This window comes from Procambarus clarkii, chromosome 2, assembly GCF_040958095.1.
Source record: "Procambarus clarkii isolate CNS0578487 chromosome 2, FALCON_Pclarkii_2.0, whole genome shotgun sequence".
Classification (NCBI taxonomy): Eukaryota; Metazoa; Arthropoda; class Malacostraca; order Decapoda; family Cambaridae; genus Procambarus; species Procambarus clarkii.
The window spans coordinates 41,349,414-41,368,677 of record NC_091151.1 but is presented as its reverse complement, the minus strand read 5'-3'; the positions used below and the strand labels follow the sequence as shown (position 1 = coordinate 41,368,677).

Genomic DNA, 19,264 nt, shown 5'->3' with positions numbered 1-19,264 from the left:
AACAATGATAATGTACACAAGAAATATTCCAGAGCAAATTTGGAATTCATCCCACATTTAAGCCTGAATAGTATATGATTAATTCTTCAAGATTTTGAGGATTTCTTAGATACATGCAAACCTTGAAGATGAACAACAGGAATTCATAAAAAAAAAAAAAAAAAAATATTACACAAACAATAATAGATTATCCTACAAATGACAAGACATCTTCATACCTGAATATGGACTAGAAGCATTCGACTATCGTGTTGTTCCAGGCGCAATTGGTCCCCGATACCCGAGTAGAGATCATCCCACAAATCACACACGCGCCACGGTGGTCCTCTCTCCGATACAAAAGTGGTGAAGAACATGCAGTCCAAAACCTTCCCTACAAAATCGTTGTCTACCATCCCTCTGTTGCCTAGGAAGGATGCCTGAAACATTTTACACGTCAAATTTGTGGCAAATAATACCATGTTCAGTATATTAACACATCCAAGTCATCTAGAGTACAATACACTTCTAAAATACACAAAATAAGCATCAATGATTCCAGGCTGTGTGGTGGATAATAGGGTCCACTTCTACCTGCGGCAAATACCAGTACTGAAACAACTTTTGCTTAAAAAAAGTCATTGATACCAAGAAGTTAAACAGAGAAACTCAAAATGAAAACCAAAGCATAACTCTCTTAATTAATTTTCAAAGGCTTTCACATGACCCAAATTATTTAATTAACCATTGCAACCATAAAAAAATGCTTAAAGTAATAATGAATTACTGAACTGTACTATTCACGCTTATTTCCAAAGATAATCTGCATGTACCGAGTCTCTCTTAAATACAACCTCCTTGTACAATGAATGGATGAAGTGAAAATACTACACAATTTTTTTAGTCTCATCTCTAGTCTTTACATACAAAACAAAATCAAGAAAAACAATTACAACAGACCTTTTCATTTAAAAAGAATAAACTATATTTTACAGTACAGTATTGTTAATAACCTCAAATTTATAGAGGAAATATTACACATGTTTAACCACTGCACTGCGCACCTGTTTTTGGCAAAACCTTCATAGTGCAATTGTTAAGGACATATTTTTGTTTTTATAAATATTCAGGTAAAGTTAATGTCAAAATGTTTCCAAACTCCACCATTTTCCTTTCAAATCACGGTGATGAAAACATTAAAATATAGCCTAATTCCAAAAAAAAAATAGCACGACTTCTAGAATGCCTTGTGGTTAATGGTGGTATGCCACTTAAGCCTTAACTCATGGACAGTGGGGCTATAGAAAAATGGTCATTCCTCCTTATGTATAAAAAATATAAAATAAAAATAAAATAAAAATCATTATAGCATGATTAATTTGTTTGCAAAATGTAAGAAAAGCATGAAAATATGTGAATATTTATCATTTTGCCGAGTGGAGGCACTGAAAGGTTGCGCAGTGGTTATGTGGTCTGGCATCAGTCAATATACGATACCAGACTCGGTGTCAGAAGCTGACACAGAGCATACCTGGAACATACCTAAAAAGGCTTCTACTTCCCGAACCCAGCTTGGGGCCAGGTTCGACTGAGGTATGCGAGACAACACCTGTGTTCTCCTTGGATGTTTCACTGATTATTTATTGTGTGTTTCTCTTTATTTAAAAGTCTGTGTGTGTTGAATAACTTGATAAATTACACAATTCACATACCACATGATAATGATCCAATTAATGATTGGTTTACCTGGTATACTTCACTACAACCATATAGAGTAGTGAAAAACCATATAAACATAATACTGTACACAATGGTGTTAGGCTCTGGGCAATGACACATGGCCTAATCGGCACCATATGACAGAGCATAAATTGAATTAAAGGCATAGGCCAATAATGTGCCACCCATAGATGACAGCAGGCTCCTAGTACACGTAACACACGATAATGGTTCAATTGACCAAACCACACAGTGAAGGGACGACGACGTTTCAGTCCATCCTGGACCATTCTCAAGTCGATTGTGGAACATCCGTACTGTCCCAATGCCTTATGCCTAGGCATAAGGCATTGGGACACTTCACTGTTTTATGTGTGTCTCAAATGTGTCCACATATATTGCACATATATCCAATGTTTCATGGTTATTTATGAATATTTACAACATATTTAAACACTAATATCCATTCTCCATCAACACACTAAGAACTCTGCGAGTGTGAGCTCACACCCAGCCAGCTCTCCCTCACTCCTCCAACACCTAGCTTACACCTTACTCACCAACATTCCTCCTCCCACCACACTGTTCTTGTTTTTATTACACTATTTACACACGTTATGTATATGTATCTACATGTTTTATTCACCATAACTATGCAAGTAAGCAAGTATTGTGTCCAAACAACACAGTGGCCACTATACACTACACAAGAAAACTCACAGTAGCCAGCAGACAACGCAACGATTACGACGCCACCTCCCTCACCAAAATGACTCCTCTGAACATACTCCTGTTGCTTACCAGACCACACACTAGAAGGTGAAGGGACGACGACGTTTCGGTGCGTCCTGGACCTGGACAATCGACTTGAGAATGGTCCAGGACAGACCGAAACGGCGTCGTCCCTTCACCTGCTAGTGTGTGATCTGGTCAATATTCTTCAGCCACGTTATTGTGACTTATCGCCTCCTGTTGCTGTTATTACAATATATACACACACTGTATATACCCATGAACATATGTCTTCACTATAGCGAACCTCTAAGCTAGTATGGTGAGCATAACAAAGAGTGGCTGCCACACACACACACAGTGACGCTACCTGGATTCCCTCCCTCCCTCACCAAAATTTCTCCTCCCACAATACTATGAACAGCACTAATTATCACCACAATCCTGCTATTATCACAATCCTGGTCACTAAATCCTGTAAATGAATATTTGATCACAGGTTTATTTTGTACAGTAACATAAGAAGTCGTTTGAAGATTCCTAGATGGACGAAATAATGCTGTGGTGCTGTGGCTAGCGCTGTGAACATTGTGAACAGCATTGATTCACTGATATTTGAACACTGTACACAGTCATCATCTCACTCAGGCTCTTCTGTAATACTATCATGGCTAAATAATACCAATTATATATACATTATGACATTATTAGGCAATGCTGTGGTCACAAGCTGAACAGCAGTGCTGTGAGCTCATGCTGTGTGTGCCAACCTTGGTTGCTCACTCAGTACTGAGGCTCTCACACCCGGGAATGTTATCTTCTTGAGGTTATCTTGAGATGATTTCGGGGCTTTTTAGTGTCCCCGCCACCCAGTCCTCGACCAGGCCTCCACCCCCAGGAAGCAGCCCGTGACAGCTGACTAACTCCCAGGTACCTATTTTACTGCTAGGTAACAGGGGCACAGGGTGAAAGAAACTCTGCCCCTTTTTTCTCGCCTGGGATTGAACCCGGGACCACAGGATCACGTGTCCAGCGTGCTGTCCACTCGGCCGACTGGCTCCCCAAAAATGTTGCCCACGATTTTTTTTGTAAATGGCGTCTGTTTACAAGAACCCTGAGGAAGCTGATGTGAACCCCCCATGTAGCCGCGGGAGTTTTGAATCATACGCTAAATATATAAGATCCCGGAGGTGCGTTGCGCAGTTCAGTGGTTAAATCATCTTATGACGACAACCGCATTACCCTGTGAATCAACACAATTAAATGACAACCACCGCTTTCCAAGTGTTAAAATTCTACTGTCTATAGACCCCTTGCACAGATTGTATTTACAGCACTGTATCAGATATAGAAAATGAGCTTAATGGGGGTTCTAATGATGTGAACAACAATTATTTCACATCATAACACTGATCAAATGTTGTGCAGCATCTCTAGGTCATTTTCAACCCCTAGAGCCACTGATCAAACTTGTGGCTCAAACTGAATACTTGACACAATAGACAATCTGACTGCAGACTTGTTTGATTCCCGTATGAAGCATATATAAGGAGTCTATTTGGCATTTAAAAAAAACAAAAATTGTAATAATTCTAGGCTTTGAAAGGCAGCCTATTTTTCCCATACATTAATATCCTTGACAAGATTCTGTATGTTCTGGTTTGATACATGGTCTCAAGAAACACATCTCTGCTAGGAACCGAGTCAATTATTTACAAGAAATTAATACCAGCTGAAAACTATATATTAAATCTTGACATAACTTCTGACAAATTACTATTAATGGATCACAAGAGTGAATTTGAACTGAAACCAACTAAACAGATTTTTAAAATTATACATTTTAGTTTTATTCATGTAAATGTAATTAGTCTAGTTTTTCCCCTAAAAGGGATTATGAATCTGTTTTGCAAGATCTATATCAATAATTTACTGCTTAAAGATTACAAGATCTTTTAGGTACAAAAATTTTAGAGATTATTTCTGTTTGATTCACTGTCACTACTTATAAGGCTATTGACAAACCCTTCAATGTACAACTGCTTACCTTATGAAATGTTATAACAGGTTTTGAGTGTATTCTGATAAGAGTGAGACACGAGCGGTAGCCTTGTAACAACTCGGCAAACATTCGCATAAAAATTGCTCTAATTTCCTTGTCAATCATGATGTGCGGAGAAGCTCTAATGCCACTGCTGGAGGGAAAAGCATTGTCTGCAGAGTTGAGATCAGGGTGCAATACCTGTAACAAGACAAAAAAAAATTGCATTAACACATGATGCATAAACTGTACAATATGCTGAAAAACATATGAAAGATTCAACAAGTCTACATGAATCTTATTTTAGCATGTGGCAGGCATTTGGCACCAAAATTTGGCTGAAATTTTGCATTTATTACACACACTTTGGATTACATTTGTGCATCATAATACAGTACCTTCTAAAAATTTTGCAGCGTCGGCTTTCACCATGAAGAAATAAAAGGTAATGTTTTCCCTCATTTACATCAAGTGGTTAAATCTACTTTTATACAGTTCAATTGTCTATTTGTGAATGAGGAGTGGTGGGAGTAACTAATACAAAAACGTTGAATTATATTTTATCGAGAGAGGAGCTGGAAAATGTAAACAATGAGGTGTCTCAGCACAGCTTGTTCTGATGATTTGATACGGATTGAAATTCCAAATGGTTTTTCCCCTTACCACAAGCATTGAAACCAACATAACCCACCTAACTTACCAAGCTACTGATGCTTAATGTAATGATCAGTATTTTTTCCTTTTTTCCAAGAATTAATTGCATTTTCATTATTAAATGTATTATAGTTACACATCTTATGAGCTGTATAGGTAACTGAAAATAAAGAGTATTCAAGAGCTACGGTACACTTCATTGTTTACATTAGAATATAAGAAGGTACTGTACTGTAGCCTCATGTCACCTCACCATTCTCCACTCACTCCACAACTTTAGTGAGAAGGAAGCCATGAGACAGGATGAAGGTGGAGACTTTTGGCTGAGAAGTTGTTAAAACAACCCAGTGAGCTTGCAAGATATTTTACTTGCAAGATATTTTATAAGATATCTAGTAGGATAACCGACTCCCTGTACTACTTGGATTTCTTTCATTTCTTTCATTTCTAATAAATGTTGATATACATGCTCGAATAAGCTGCTTTCAAAAATTCTCATCAAAATTATTTTAAGTTGTTTATTCATTAATTCTAAGATTTTAGATATACCTGTATATTCATTCATTCTAATTGTGTACATGACAGTAAGTTTTCAATGTACATTATATTTAATAATAATTATTATATCTGAACCTTTACATCTAGTAACATTTCCATAATTTCCTCCCTTTACATTATTCTTAAATTTCCACTTCTCAAACAAGTACAGATTTACCCTAACAAAACTATTTCATTCTTGCCACTGTTACATTGTTATTCTGAGGAATATTACGATTCTATTAATTTCACTACAGTACCTGAATTTTTAATCTGGAGTCAACAGCATCAAAACTGCATTTATATTAGGTGTGAGGACAGGTTGCTCAGCAATGCTTTCCCAGGGCAATCCCTTACATTCAGTGGACTTGCTGTATTGTATAATAAATGAACTACTGTATTTCTACACAAACTAAATATAAATTTAAACACAATATTCTTAAAATCAATAATTCCTCTTTTTTTTCACAGGTGGGTACAGTATCTGATAACTTCTGACTCCTGTTAGCAGGCTTAAAACTTTCTCTTCTCACAGCTTACTCGACCAGTTTTCCTGGAACATGACCTAATGATCAATTAATCTTAGATTCTCAAATACTGTTGAGTGAACAGTTAGGGATCAGTTCCCAATTAAAGCTCTCTGGCCAGAAGTCAAAATAGTCCAGTATTATTTACTCACCCTAGAGAGAGCAGCATGTGTTTGGGACCAGAAAGGTTCTGGAAGAAGAGAAAAAGTCAAGCTTTCTGGAACACGAATTGCTCCTCCATCCAGGTCTGCCACAATGACATCCATCTGCAGGTTAAAAAGGAACATAGGAAAAAACATCTTCTGAGGATGTGTATATGAAAAGTGATAAGTGATAAGGTGGTGGCATAATAACAATGACACTCAATGCTTCTGCTGGTACATGCTTAACATCTAGCTTAAAATACACATGTCAAGCTCCTCACATTATGTTTCAATAACAATGGATATAACACATTAAGTAACAAGAATATGAATAAACACACACCTTTTCACATTAATTTAAATTACAGTACACTATTTATATTTTATATTTTTTTAAGGAAACATAAAATGTGCATAACATGTCAGATGAAAAGATGGTTCAGTTCATGTTTCCCATAGTTGGGGACAGAAAGCCTCTAAGGCTTATTGAGGTTCTCCTAGGCCAACTATAGATAATCTTTCCCAATATGCTGCCCTCAATAGTTACCCAACTCCCGAGTACCTATTTACTGCTAGATGAATATAAGCATCAGGTAAAATGAAATACACCCAACTGTCTGTGTCCTGTCCAAGGACTGAACCCAGGATCCTCAGTTGTGAGCCAAGGACACAGACCGCGGATTGTCTATCAAATGTGTCTCATACCTACCTGTCCCCCTAACAATATTCTTGCCTCCTTTTTTCTGCTCCATTCTTCCTCACGTCTGTGTAACTCGTTCACTTCTCTCCAGTAACATACATTAGTTATACAAAAAAGACAGCTCACAATCAAATGATCTCTGGTATAATTCCCATGCAGGACAAGACTTTTGGGCACATTTCCTTACACATGATGCATGTTCACCTAGCTGTAAATGGGTACCCAAGAGATAGGCAACTGTTATGGGTTGCATCATGGAAAAGGAGAACTTAGGTGGATGTCAACAGACCTACTAGGATTCTGTCCCCAACAATGGTAAATCATGTGTGATCCACGCAAGCACTCAACTTCATAATCTATCCTGCTCATCTTCTAATATTACTTTAAGCTTTAAGCTTCTTTTTTGGTAATTACAACAAGGTGATAAAGTGATTGCATAAACAACATATAAAACGTTTTCTAATACCAGGTATATATTTACCGAGCAATAAAGCACAGCATCAAACTAATAAAAACACTCACCAGTTCAGCAATATCGTGTTGGAGAGAAGAGTGCACCCCCATAATGAATGGTGTGGGAGTGGAGAGAACTTCTACAAGTGTAGCAGGAAGAATTGGAATGTAGACATGTGAGTACCTGCAATAATGATTTCAAGTAATTCTTACTCCTGACATGCCAGTACATGAGAACCTAAAAATGCCCCTAAATTTCTAGAGAGATTCTGTATAATAGCACTCCTGAAGAATGCCTTTTGAAGAAACTAGGCATCTAAGAATACACAGACCAATTCACAAACCATTTTCTCTCCAAAATGATGATCAATGAAACAGCCTTACACATCCATATTCCTCATGTTAGGTAGATACACAAAAGGCAATAAAGTGTATAAAAAAAAGTTGAAGAGGGTCTTGTACAGATAAATTAGCATCACTAATTTCTGAAATGGCTATTATTTCTTGTAATTACACTAGATATTACGTATATGCAAAACTATTCTGACTGATGGACACCGGGCAATCCTAGAAATCAACAAATGTAAGTTATGAAACCCCAGAGCAATATTGCACCAAAATCACTCACTTGAATGGGTAAAGAAGGGCTTTGAGGGCATGGCAAGATTCTGTGAGTCTGCAGTAAGATTGACTGTGAAAGAGAATCTTGTGTTCGGTTAAAGCTGAGCAGAATAGCACCAGAACATTCTTGATACCTGCAGGAAAATGATGATACAGTACCTCAGTTAATATATGGTACTCAACATTTAGGTAAAAGTATATTCTCCACAAATGTCCTCAAGGTATATTACATCATAAAATGCTTAACGTCTGCTCCCTTGTCCCTTGTATAATCCCTCAAACTGCTTATTGCTGAAACTTTAATCCAAGACATAAGAGAAATTTGATAAGTCTAATTATGTGACACCTAAATAAGACCAAATACTGCATGTTACTGTAAATTTAAGTGATAATGCCAATAGACTACTTAAGCATCATACTCAAAAATATATCCTACTCTCTCCCTCAGGAAAGGAATCATGCAAGACATGATTCTTTTCATACACAAATGTTATCAATAATGCTATTAAATTAAAGTGCAAAAAGAATAAATTTTTAATTTAAGGCCACTGAACAGTTTCTCTTCATGTATGTATTTCCCAGTAAAAAAAAAAAAAAGGACTTGCAGAATTTTCTTTGTCTATTCCAGAACAACGGACATCACTTGTGCCATTGCTAAAATTTAGGATTGGAAGAATTCTAAAATATACCTTGACATTTTATCCAAATAGCTGGGACAGGAGGCTCAAGCTTGGCTGCAAAGGAACATTTCAGCTCAATTGGGTAAACATAAACACGAGTAAACAATTGGCTTACCTAACTGATTGAAGAGACTGAGGACGGTGGTGGTGGTGACTGGGAGAGTTGGGGAGGCTGGAGGTTGGAGAGCTTGTCTGTCACCGGCACCAATGCTGAACCGAACCTGCAGAGAAGCATGCATGATCATATCTGACTAGAATACTAAATACATCAAGAGTACTGGAAGTTTGAGAATTTCACTACATTTATATGCATACTGGTACTGGATGTAGAGATGTACCAATATTTTGACTGATACCAATATTGTTATATAAACCCTATGGAGCTCTGTGGTACTGATACTATAAATTATCAATAATGTGACACCAATACTGAAAAAGTAGGCCGACACCAATGATACATTTATACACCTATTATTAATAATACAGTACAGAGAAACATTCCATCTGGGACCAATTAGATAACAGCATGGGAAGTTTACTTGAGCACCACTCGCAACGTGTCTATCTTTTTGGGCCAATTAGAACAACATACGAACTACAAATAATGAAATCTGCAGAGAACTTATTAACCTAAGTGAGAAAACTATCTAACCTATGCTTGAAATATTCTTGCAAGTCTGCATCTATAATGTTATTTGGTAACTAGGATCAGCAAATATATTTTCAAACATATTTTTTACCAATTTCTTCTCTAAATCAAAACATCTATAATTTGAATCTATTTTTTGTGTTCTAACTAGAGTTCACTGTGCTGGTTGGTTAGGGGAAGTTGCAATGTTGCAGCAGTTGGCACTGCTAATGTTTGCACTAGGCCTGCAGGATACAGTGGTGGACTTGTTGGCCAAGCACCTTGCCTGCAGGCACTCATTCCTTAGCCTATTTCATAACAATAACATATCAATAACATACTAGGTTCACAGATGTTAAATCCACAAACACAATTCACAGATGTATCATTTGGCATCCAGAAACTGGCATCCAAATGATACTAGTTATGCAAGCAAATTTAGATTAGTTTTATCCATAAATTAAGCTTAAAATTAAGGATCTCAAATAAATCATCAATTAAGAAACAACAAAATAACATGCAATAAGCCAAAGATAAACTCATTATCCAGTAACACCTAGACTACCTTTACCCATTATGTAAATTTAAAATAATGAGCCTTGGATAAATAAATCAGTTAAAGAGAAAACAAACATGCAGTAAGCAGAAGACTGACCTGCGGTCCTCCAGGCGGCGGCACTTGGACATAACCCACCATGTTGCCAATGAGTGTCTCCATGCTCACCCCCAAGCCTTCCATATACACCGTGTACACAATCCCCATACAGTTCTGCCAATAACAAGAAAATGGTAATGACACTGTTATATCTTCTAAAGCTTTACCAAAACCATACTTTGACAGGTACCAATCTAATTTTACTAATATACATTTTTTTTTGTCAGATGCTGTAACTACTTACCTGTGAAAAAAATTAAAAAGTATCAAATGATATTTTACTGATGCTGAAACTGTAAAAATAAGCCAATATCACCAATATTGGTAAACCAGTTTCTTAAATTCTATAGAATCATGACACTGATGAGAAAATAATACACAGTACATTTTAAACAAAAAATCCTGTCTTTAAATATTGTATTCAACCTAACTGGAAAACAGAATTATTTACACCAATCAGCTCTGAATCACTCCATGCATACATTTTATATTTACATACAGTATACAGTAGTTACATACAAATACAATATACAAAGACTAAGATTTATAAACTCTCAAAGGATGTACCCCAGTATTCAACTTTTAAATAAGAGCAAATCCCACATACTGGTATATGTGAACTAAGGATGCACTTGCAAGAACTTGTTTAGTTATCTATTTGATAACTAAACTAGGATATTTATTTGGAAAGTGATCTGCAGATGTACTAAAGCTCCTTATTTAAAGGATGGACACAACTCCAGCATAATGTTATACAGTAACACAATTTCCATCCATATTTCATTCATCTTTAACATTCAAAAGCTGTTTTGGGAACCAGTGATCAGATATGTTTTGCTCTAACAAATAAGGTTCCATTTTGAAAATGAAAATTTTCCCATTTTTCACTGAAAACAAAACTGACTGAAAGATATGGTATAAACGGTTTATGGTTTATATATGGTATAAACAAAATCATCACTTGCTCTTGTTGTCTACACAAATTCTTGGTTATCAATATTTAGCTATCAAAGACTAACACTTACAAAATAAGACTAGCGGCTTATCAACTGCACTTTTATTCGCAAAAATCATTCTTATTTATTATTTCAATATTCTTAATCGTCACCTCTCACTTTCATCCATAAATTCCCTTAAAGCTCCATTAAATAAGATACTTGGTACAAACTCACTCGAAACGTTTCAAAGTAGTCAAGTGTTGAGATGAGGACGAGGCACTTTGGGGCGTACATGATTGAGTGGTGTGTGATGATAGGGACTGGCGGACCCATGCCTCGTATGCCTCCACTGCCCAGCTCCAAGGCATCATCTTCCTGCAAAAAAAAAAAAGATATATATATACAGTATCTGTATATAAATAAATTTTATTTACCATTATAAAATGTGGAACTACATTCCGTGTGACAGGCTTGTGATAAAATCTAAGGTTTGAAAGTCATTTATTTTTTTAATAAGGTAGATGATATTTTATTGTTGCCATATCCTCCAGTTATATAGGATAAGTGATTAGTCTGTAGATTGTACGGAATAATAATAGTTTATTTTTTAGGTTAGAATGTGTTTGCCATAATATTTTATAACAGAAGCTTAATTTAAAATGAGTAATTTATTTGGATGAGAAAATTCTCTAGAACTAGCATCGGAATAAAAAAAACTGACTGATTATACATGTAAGATGTATCCTAAGGAGAATTACGTGTGATCAATTCCAGTATAAAATTAAAGGTGGAATTAATTGGCAAAATTTTTCACCATGAACACACATTTGAATTATTATTTTGAGAGCTTTAAAGATGCTGATCATTTTAATGATATAAACGTAAGGTTTTAATTATAGAAACCAAGATGCTTAGATGCTTAACATTGCATAAAATATACCATACATAGTCGGTTAATTAATGGTACAACTGTGTGTATATTAATTATTCTCATTTTCTCTCCACCAACAATTGTTTTCATTATATATGAAGTGTGTTCTGTATGTCCATGCCCGAAACGCTTTGCGTAATAGTGGCTTTAGGCATTGTATGTACTAGCTATACCTATAAGTTAAACAATCCTTGTAAATATTTATTGTATGTATGTACCTTACCTAAATAAAATTGTATTGTATTGTATTGTATTGTATTGTATTTTGAAAAGCAATATGTAGGACCATTATTTTAGCACTCTGCATCCCAGCATTTGTTTATATTCTCATACTTCTACCTCACCATAGCATGTTATTCTCTTCTTACCACTGAATATAATTCCTGTTGTCAGGGACAGTAAGCCTATATTAAGGCTTATTGAGGTGCCCCCCCTCCCCCCCCCAGATCAACTACTAATCTTCCCCCTGGATGCAACCCGTAGTAACTGCCAATATTCCAGTACCTATTTTACTGCTAGGTGGACAGAAACATCAGGTGAATGAAAATGTGCCCAACTGTTTCTGTCTTAACTAGTGATTAAACCTGGGTATCTTTTTTAGGAGTCAAGGATATAGACCACTATGCTGATTTTAACTGTTGCCAAAGAAGTGGCCAATTCCTTATTTGTGGGCTAGATTTTAATCTGTTTATGCTGATGGATGGTGTCTTGCCTTTTGATAATTTGTCTTTATCAGTCAGCAAGTAGCTGTACAAATGTTGTACATTACATTAAATACATAAACTGTTATCAATCATTACGAGTGCTGTTGCCTTAACACTCCTTTTCCCACTTTCAGGAGTCACACACCCATAAAACATGCAGAGTGTGTGCCACAATTTTACACTTTTTTAAGGATAAATCAAAGAATATTGCCAGTTATGCTCGATGGGAAAGTGATAAAACAATGTATCAGATAATGGTAGCAAGTCAAGCTAAAGTTAATTGTTAACTTTAATTGATGTAGAGTGGCAGTGAGAGCCAGAGATGAAACAAAACAAAGACCTATGAAAGAATGGCTGCTCCTGGACAATGTAATAGCTTTCCAAATGATAATTAGCATTATTGAAATGTGTTGGTAAGGCCATTTTAGTCCCCATATATTAACCTACAAGGCTCCACTCTATCTGTGTTTACCTCCTGTACTTGAATCTCCATTTTTTTTTTTAAAGAAAAGTTTGGTGAACTACATTTTGTCGTGTCCACCACGATGTAGGACTTAACTAGATATTCATGGGTTAAGCATGTAAAGGTATGCAGAGAGGGAGGCGTCAACCTAGCTCCTCTAGGTAAGCTTCAAACACATTGATGTCCCTCAACAGCCATTTAGTCCATAAATCAATACAAAGCACAATTTGAAGCTTGGTGAATACCTCAAATTTTATTTGAATTACTTGCTGTACACTATTTTCATACTCCACTGGAATATTTTGGAAGGGTGAAGTTTTGATCACTACCTCTTTCTCTAACCCAAGGTGGCTGGCTAGCAAGTCCGTGATCGTACTACGGTACTGTACTATCAATGTCATATCTAGAAACTAGGCGACTTACTTCATCAGTAGGTTTACTTGGGGTGATGGAGACAGCTTCATTAAAACACAGAACTGCACAGTAGTGGCGATTAGCATCTATGTCTGTCAGCACCGAGACAAAATATTTGGGCTCCTGACGATCGGTTGACAGTGCCCAACCTTGTGGCTGACAGAACTGAAAAGTTTTAAAATTAATGACAAAACTACAATACTTTATATCTTATTAACAATTTAAATAATCATGGAAAATACAAAATAAAAAGTTTGATCCATAAAAAAATACTATTTGCTACTTAAACAATATATTTGAATGCAGCTTTGCATATAAGTACAGTAGACTCCCAGTTTTTATGTAGTACTAGACTGGATTTAATTAGGGATCTCATAGGAAAAACAAAGATACAATCCAAGACTAAGATATCTAATTTCACCAAATTAATGTAATGTTTGCACAGACTTTGAAATGTTAAGGTGTGCAGTACTTTACAATATACTACACAAACACCTGTTGAGTATTATTCCAGTTTAAAGAAAATAGCCAGGTATTTGTTTCTGGTAGTCCAGTACAGTACTGTAATAGTTTATTTCAATACCATCCGCATACAGCACATAACCTTCGAAGTAACCTAAAATTCCCAATACTCCGTCACATAACGACATTACAGTACTGTACTATCAGTTCCTAGTACTCGGTACTGACGCTACAGTACTATCAGTTCCTAGTCTTCCTAGTACTCCAGTGATACCTCGGGTTACGAACGTCCCTGTTTATGAACTTTTTGGGTTATGAGCCCGATTTGTTCAGAAAATTTGAATCAGGATACGAGTTTGTTGATACGCATACGGCTGACCTAGCGCGTGGTGGCACGGCAATCGCGCCTCGGTTTAACACTTTCGCCCGGGCATGACGCAGCATTGCGTCATCCGTTTACTGTCGGTAATCTCGGGGATGACGCAGCATTGCATCATCCACTAAAATAATTGCCAAAAATCAGGTTTTTATCCGATTTTTGGGGGACTGTTTGGTAACTGTCAACAAGCCGAATGCAATCTGTGACTACAATACAAACGTGAAAAGTGTTGATCACTTTGACCAAATGATCAAATATTATCACTACATAAGGAAAACTCACAAATGGATGAAGAAAATGACCATCTATTTTGTGCAAATGGCTATCTACAATGCTTATGTGATGTACAACTACTACACAAAAAAAACTAAACTATAATACTACATATACTAAAATACTAAATACTAAACATTTGTGGGCAGGAATTGGGAGTGTAGCTGGAAGGCGTCTGGGCGCTCACTCGCGGTTAACGCGTGGCCGGTCTTCAACTCGTCGGCGGGTGGAGTGTGACCAGGTTTTTTATTTTATATGCTAATGTTCCTCTAGAGAATTCTATTATGAACCCATTGATACCAAAATGAAAGACCTAGGACGAATATTGAGGTGACCAGAGTGAAAAGAGTGAACACATTTTATCGCTTTTGCGCGCTCCTGGGTAACTCGTTCGCACTTTCTCTGTTTCCTGCGGGTAATTAGCCGGGCTTTTGTACCCCTCTTTGAGGGGTACAGGTTCTGGCTCTCGTCCCTGGTAGGGCATGACTCCTATGGATGATGTGACTCAATAAGGGGGGAGGGGTTGTTATCTCAGCAAAATAGCAGCATTTCATTACAATCAATGCTGGTATTTTTTTTTTTTTTTTTTTTTGGTAGAGATTTTAAATTAAGTCATAGGAACAGGGAACCTTATTCAATTAATATTTAAGGAAATGTGGCCATACCCTCCATCTCAGAACAGGCATCATAGGTTTACCAAAAGCAATACTTTGTTATTATTCCACTTGAAAAGGCAAAAACTTGACATTAAATACCCAAATTCATCACAATACTCTGGGCACATTAAACACAAAAACAAATCTTTTGGTCCCTGTGTGTCTGCCCAACCCGGGTTGGGCAGACACACAGTGTCTGTATGACAGTCCAGAAGAATGTGAGAAGACTCGCAACAAGCCTTGTTGTGTGAAGGGTTATCTTGAGGTTATCTTGAGATGATTTCGGGGCTTTAGTGTCCCCGCGGCCCGGTCCTCCACCAGGCCTCCACCCCCAGGAAGCAGCCCGTGACAGCTGACTAACACCCAGGTACCTATTTTACTGCTAGGTAACAGGGGCATAGGGTAAAAGAAACTCTGCCCATTGTTTCTCGCCGGCGCCTGGGATCGAACCTGGGACCACAGGATCACAAGTCCAATGTGCTGTCCGCTCGGCCCACCGGCTCCACCCAGGGTACTGCCACCCAGTGGCTGGCAAGATGTTCACCCACACAGGCCAACTGCTTGTTTTCAAAGGACACTCTTGGTGGTTTGAGTGTTATCAATGAAAGCCTGAAAATGCTTAAAATTTATTTGCTACATACCTTAAGTGTCCCTCAAGGTAGATAGTTTTCTTCAGTACTCCCTATTGGCTTAGATAACTCAGAAATTTACTTTACTACCATACAATCTCTTCTTTATTGCAAACTACATTATTCCAATTTTATTTCACAAAAAAATTCCAGAGCTCTTCAGTCACCAGTTGCTTCATAGTCTAAGAACATTACTGATACTATAGTACAGTGCTACTGTGTATTATGTAAACTATTTTTCTTGATCATGAATGTTATGCTATGCCTGAAAGTTAGTCTTATCATAAACTTACCAGTTCCAGGCCCTCAATAAATGGGGTATCTGGCCAGTCCCGCTCAGGGAACCGCTGGATAATTTTTCCGCTACCAATTCCATTGCCTGCAAAAATAGAGTGCATTACCCTCAATTCCTATTAAAAACATTTCTTTATTAATATAGAATTGGTAAAAGTACATAAAAACTAAATACAATCACTACTATATACTGTATATGTATATTGATGTAGGCAAATGCTATGAAAGGCTTGGATATGTGCAGGCTACAGTTCAGCATTTAGAATTTGCCTATAAAATGAATTTGTGCACAGTAGTCTTGAACTATGTGCATATATTAAGTGTGATTTCATTTTTAATATCTATCCATATTTAAAATCCTGTCTCTTTACATAATCAAATATTTCTGTACTGATCATTTTTGCATACTATTAATCATTAATTAATCAAACCCTATTAATCAAGCACTACCCTGATTTGCCAACCTAATTTTCTCTCTCTCGGTTTTTTATTTATTTTTAATTACCGTGTATTTACAGGTTATTGGAACAAATACCCGAATTGGACAATGATGTCACCCTATTGAGGCAGCACATTTTCCACTCAAATGTGACCTTTACCTTCGTAATAAACTGACTTTTGTTTATTTTGGCAGGGATATTTTTACACAGGCCCTAACCCTCTAGCTGGCCCATTAAGCGTTATTCCTTTCAGTCTTAATTAGGTGGTGGTTGAGTGTTTTTGGCTTGTATGTTGTTTTCAGTAAGGTTATGTCCAATGTGTTTAACAACTTCTGCATTGTTAAAATATTCTGTAGTGACAAAATCAAACGACTTGCCCAAACTCCTCCTCAGTACCATAGGAAGAAAACCTTACAAGATCATGTGGTTAGGGAAATGAAAAAACAAGGTGTTTGAGGAACTCAAAGATGTTCCAGGTGGATAAAACAAAACCAAAAAGGAGACCAAGGATGGAAGATAACAGCCAAAAAGGCAATTATTAGTGAACCATTCATAACTAACCCATATTTCCCATAGGCACAATACCATAAATGGGGTACAGTATTTATGGCTGTACTAAAAACAAACCAAACCAGACCAAAAACATAAAAACAGAAATTTTGGGGCACATAATATAAGAAATAAAGCTTTTTATATGGCTGAATTGTCCTGCTTGCCTGATATGCTGCTTTTTTGAAGAGCACAACAGGTATAATTACTAAAGAAGGAGACAGTTAAAAGTAATTACCCAAATGCAATTACTGTACCAAAGTATAGTGGTTACTTCAATATTTGTGGCAACAATGCTACCCACACCCAGGTAAGTGAATTATTTGCTGTGAGAATACTTTCTTGCACGAATCGTGTAGAAATTTGGCAAACAATTAATGATGGTACAGTATTTAAAGTGTTGCATAATCTGGAAGGCTCTCATAAGCTTGTGATCTTTGCAGATCAACTCCACATTGAGTATGTTTGTACAACACGTGCTGGAACTTCCATCCAGATCTTTTTACGTAATTACTTAAGTGTACCATAATTACTGGACTTTAGTTACAGGATGAGAGCTACACTGGTGGTGTTCTGTATTTTCAAGTACTGTACTCTACCATATGGGGCACTAAAACTAAGCTCGGGAAACTGATTAGGGATCCCCTCCCAGAAATACAGTACCGTTAACTGCGTCTGAAAACAGGAGTTAATGATGAAACTTGGTGTCTAGTGAAGAGATACAGCTTTTATTATCGGTATTATTTCTGATGCAATCTGTTGTATGATAATTGTTCAAAGTGTATACAAATTTCTTTAGATCAGGGACACCTCACTTAGCTACTGAAGGGCCACAGGGAAAGTGAAGTTTAACTTCAAAATTAAGTAAAAATTTATTTATAATAATAGTGCATATCATGTTTATACTGCAGTTGATTCTACAGTTTTATTGCATTGTTTTTCATATACAGTATGTTAAAATAAGAATTAATGCACACACAGTATTATAAAAAAAAATAAAAAATTGGAAATGGATTCAATTGAATTGGGATGGAATGGAACGGATCAGTCCTAATTAACCCATTTGAGCAGGAGTACACACTACACAGTATGAAGTTTACTGGAAAACATGTGGTTGGAATCGAAAGAAAAACTTTCTATTAAGTAAAACCAAAATGGATGTTTTGTAATATTCAATTAGAGATTCCAAAAATTATGGTGCTTTCTTGTATTCACCTACTTGTGCTTGCGGGGGTTGAGCTCTGGCTCTTTCGGCCTGCCTCTCAACTGTCAATCAACCTTCCTCCACCCCCCCCACCCCCCCACACACACACACCCTCCAGGAAGCAGCCCATAACAGCTGTCTAACTCCCAGGTACCTATTTACTGCTAGGTAACAGGTGCATCATGGTAAAAGAAACTCTGCCCATTTGTTTCCGCAGGCACTGGGAATCGAACCCCGGTCCACAGGACTACGTATCCAGCATGCTGTCCACTCAGCCACCAGCGCCCACACCCTGGACACCCTGGTGATTGATTAATGACTGATCAAGATTAAGCCACCCAAGAGGTGGCACGGGCATGAGTAGCCCGTAAGTGGTATATGTTTGGAGTGAATATGATAACCCTGGTGCTAGCACACAGGAGTCAAATTTTTTTTAAGGGAAGTTTGCCAGCACTAATATTACTACTGTATGTACATTATGGTCAAAATTATACCTCCCTATCATTTCAATGCCGTAATACCCTGTGCACTGCTAGTACAGTAGTGCAAATTTATTCAGTTCTTAAAAGCATAGTTACAATACTATGAAGGTCTTATTACAACTGTACTACATATACACTAAGGTAACTGCTTCTTGCTTTCACAGGTTAACCAAGGCCACCTTGTGCTACAAAAAGGGAAGTACAGTTTTTTATATATATAACAGTACTGTATATGAAAATCAAATCATTGTTTATATGTTATTTCTTTGGCCTAAATATGCAGAAAGATGCAGTGTTATCATTTGTTACAAAGAAAACTCCAAAATATTTAATAGCAAAAAGGCACTTGATAAAGATCAGTGCAGAGCACTGAAAAT

General features: G+C 36.9%; 1 protein-coding gene across 6 annotated transcripts in view; it reads right to left on the bottom strand.

Annotated features, from left to right (window-relative positions):
* Window positions 1–19,264, bottom strand: part of Sbf (SET domain binding factor) — an 84,960-nt gene that overhangs the window by 60,873 nt on the left and 4,823 nt on the right. For all 6 annotated transcript variants that reach the window (XR_011228526.1, XM_045748671.2, XM_069324849.1 and 3 more), the window contains exons 2-11: window positions 16,212–16,297; window positions 13,529–13,684; window positions 11,242–11,382; window positions 10,070–10,183; window positions 8,902–9,007; window positions 8,114–8,240; window positions 7,555–7,669; window positions 6,342–6,455; window positions 4,478–4,672; window positions 219–419 (exon numbers count right to left, since the gene is read on the bottom strand). Coding sequence is in view for 5 of the 6 variants with exons in the window: in XM_045748671.2 (XP_045604627.1) it covers window positions 219–419; window positions 4,478–4,672; window positions 6,342–6,455; window positions 7,555–7,669; window positions 8,114–8,240; window positions 8,902–9,007; window positions 10,070–10,183; window positions 11,242–11,382; window positions 13,529–13,684; window positions 16,212–16,297 (1,355 nt within the window). In the remaining variant the exon portion in view is untranslated. The remainder of the gene's footprint in view (window positions 1–218; window positions 420–4,477; window positions 4,673–6,341; window positions 6,456–7,554; window positions 7,670–8,113; window positions 8,241–8,901; window positions 9,008–10,069; window positions 10,184–11,241; window positions 11,383–13,528; window positions 13,685–16,211; window positions 16,298–19,264) is intronic.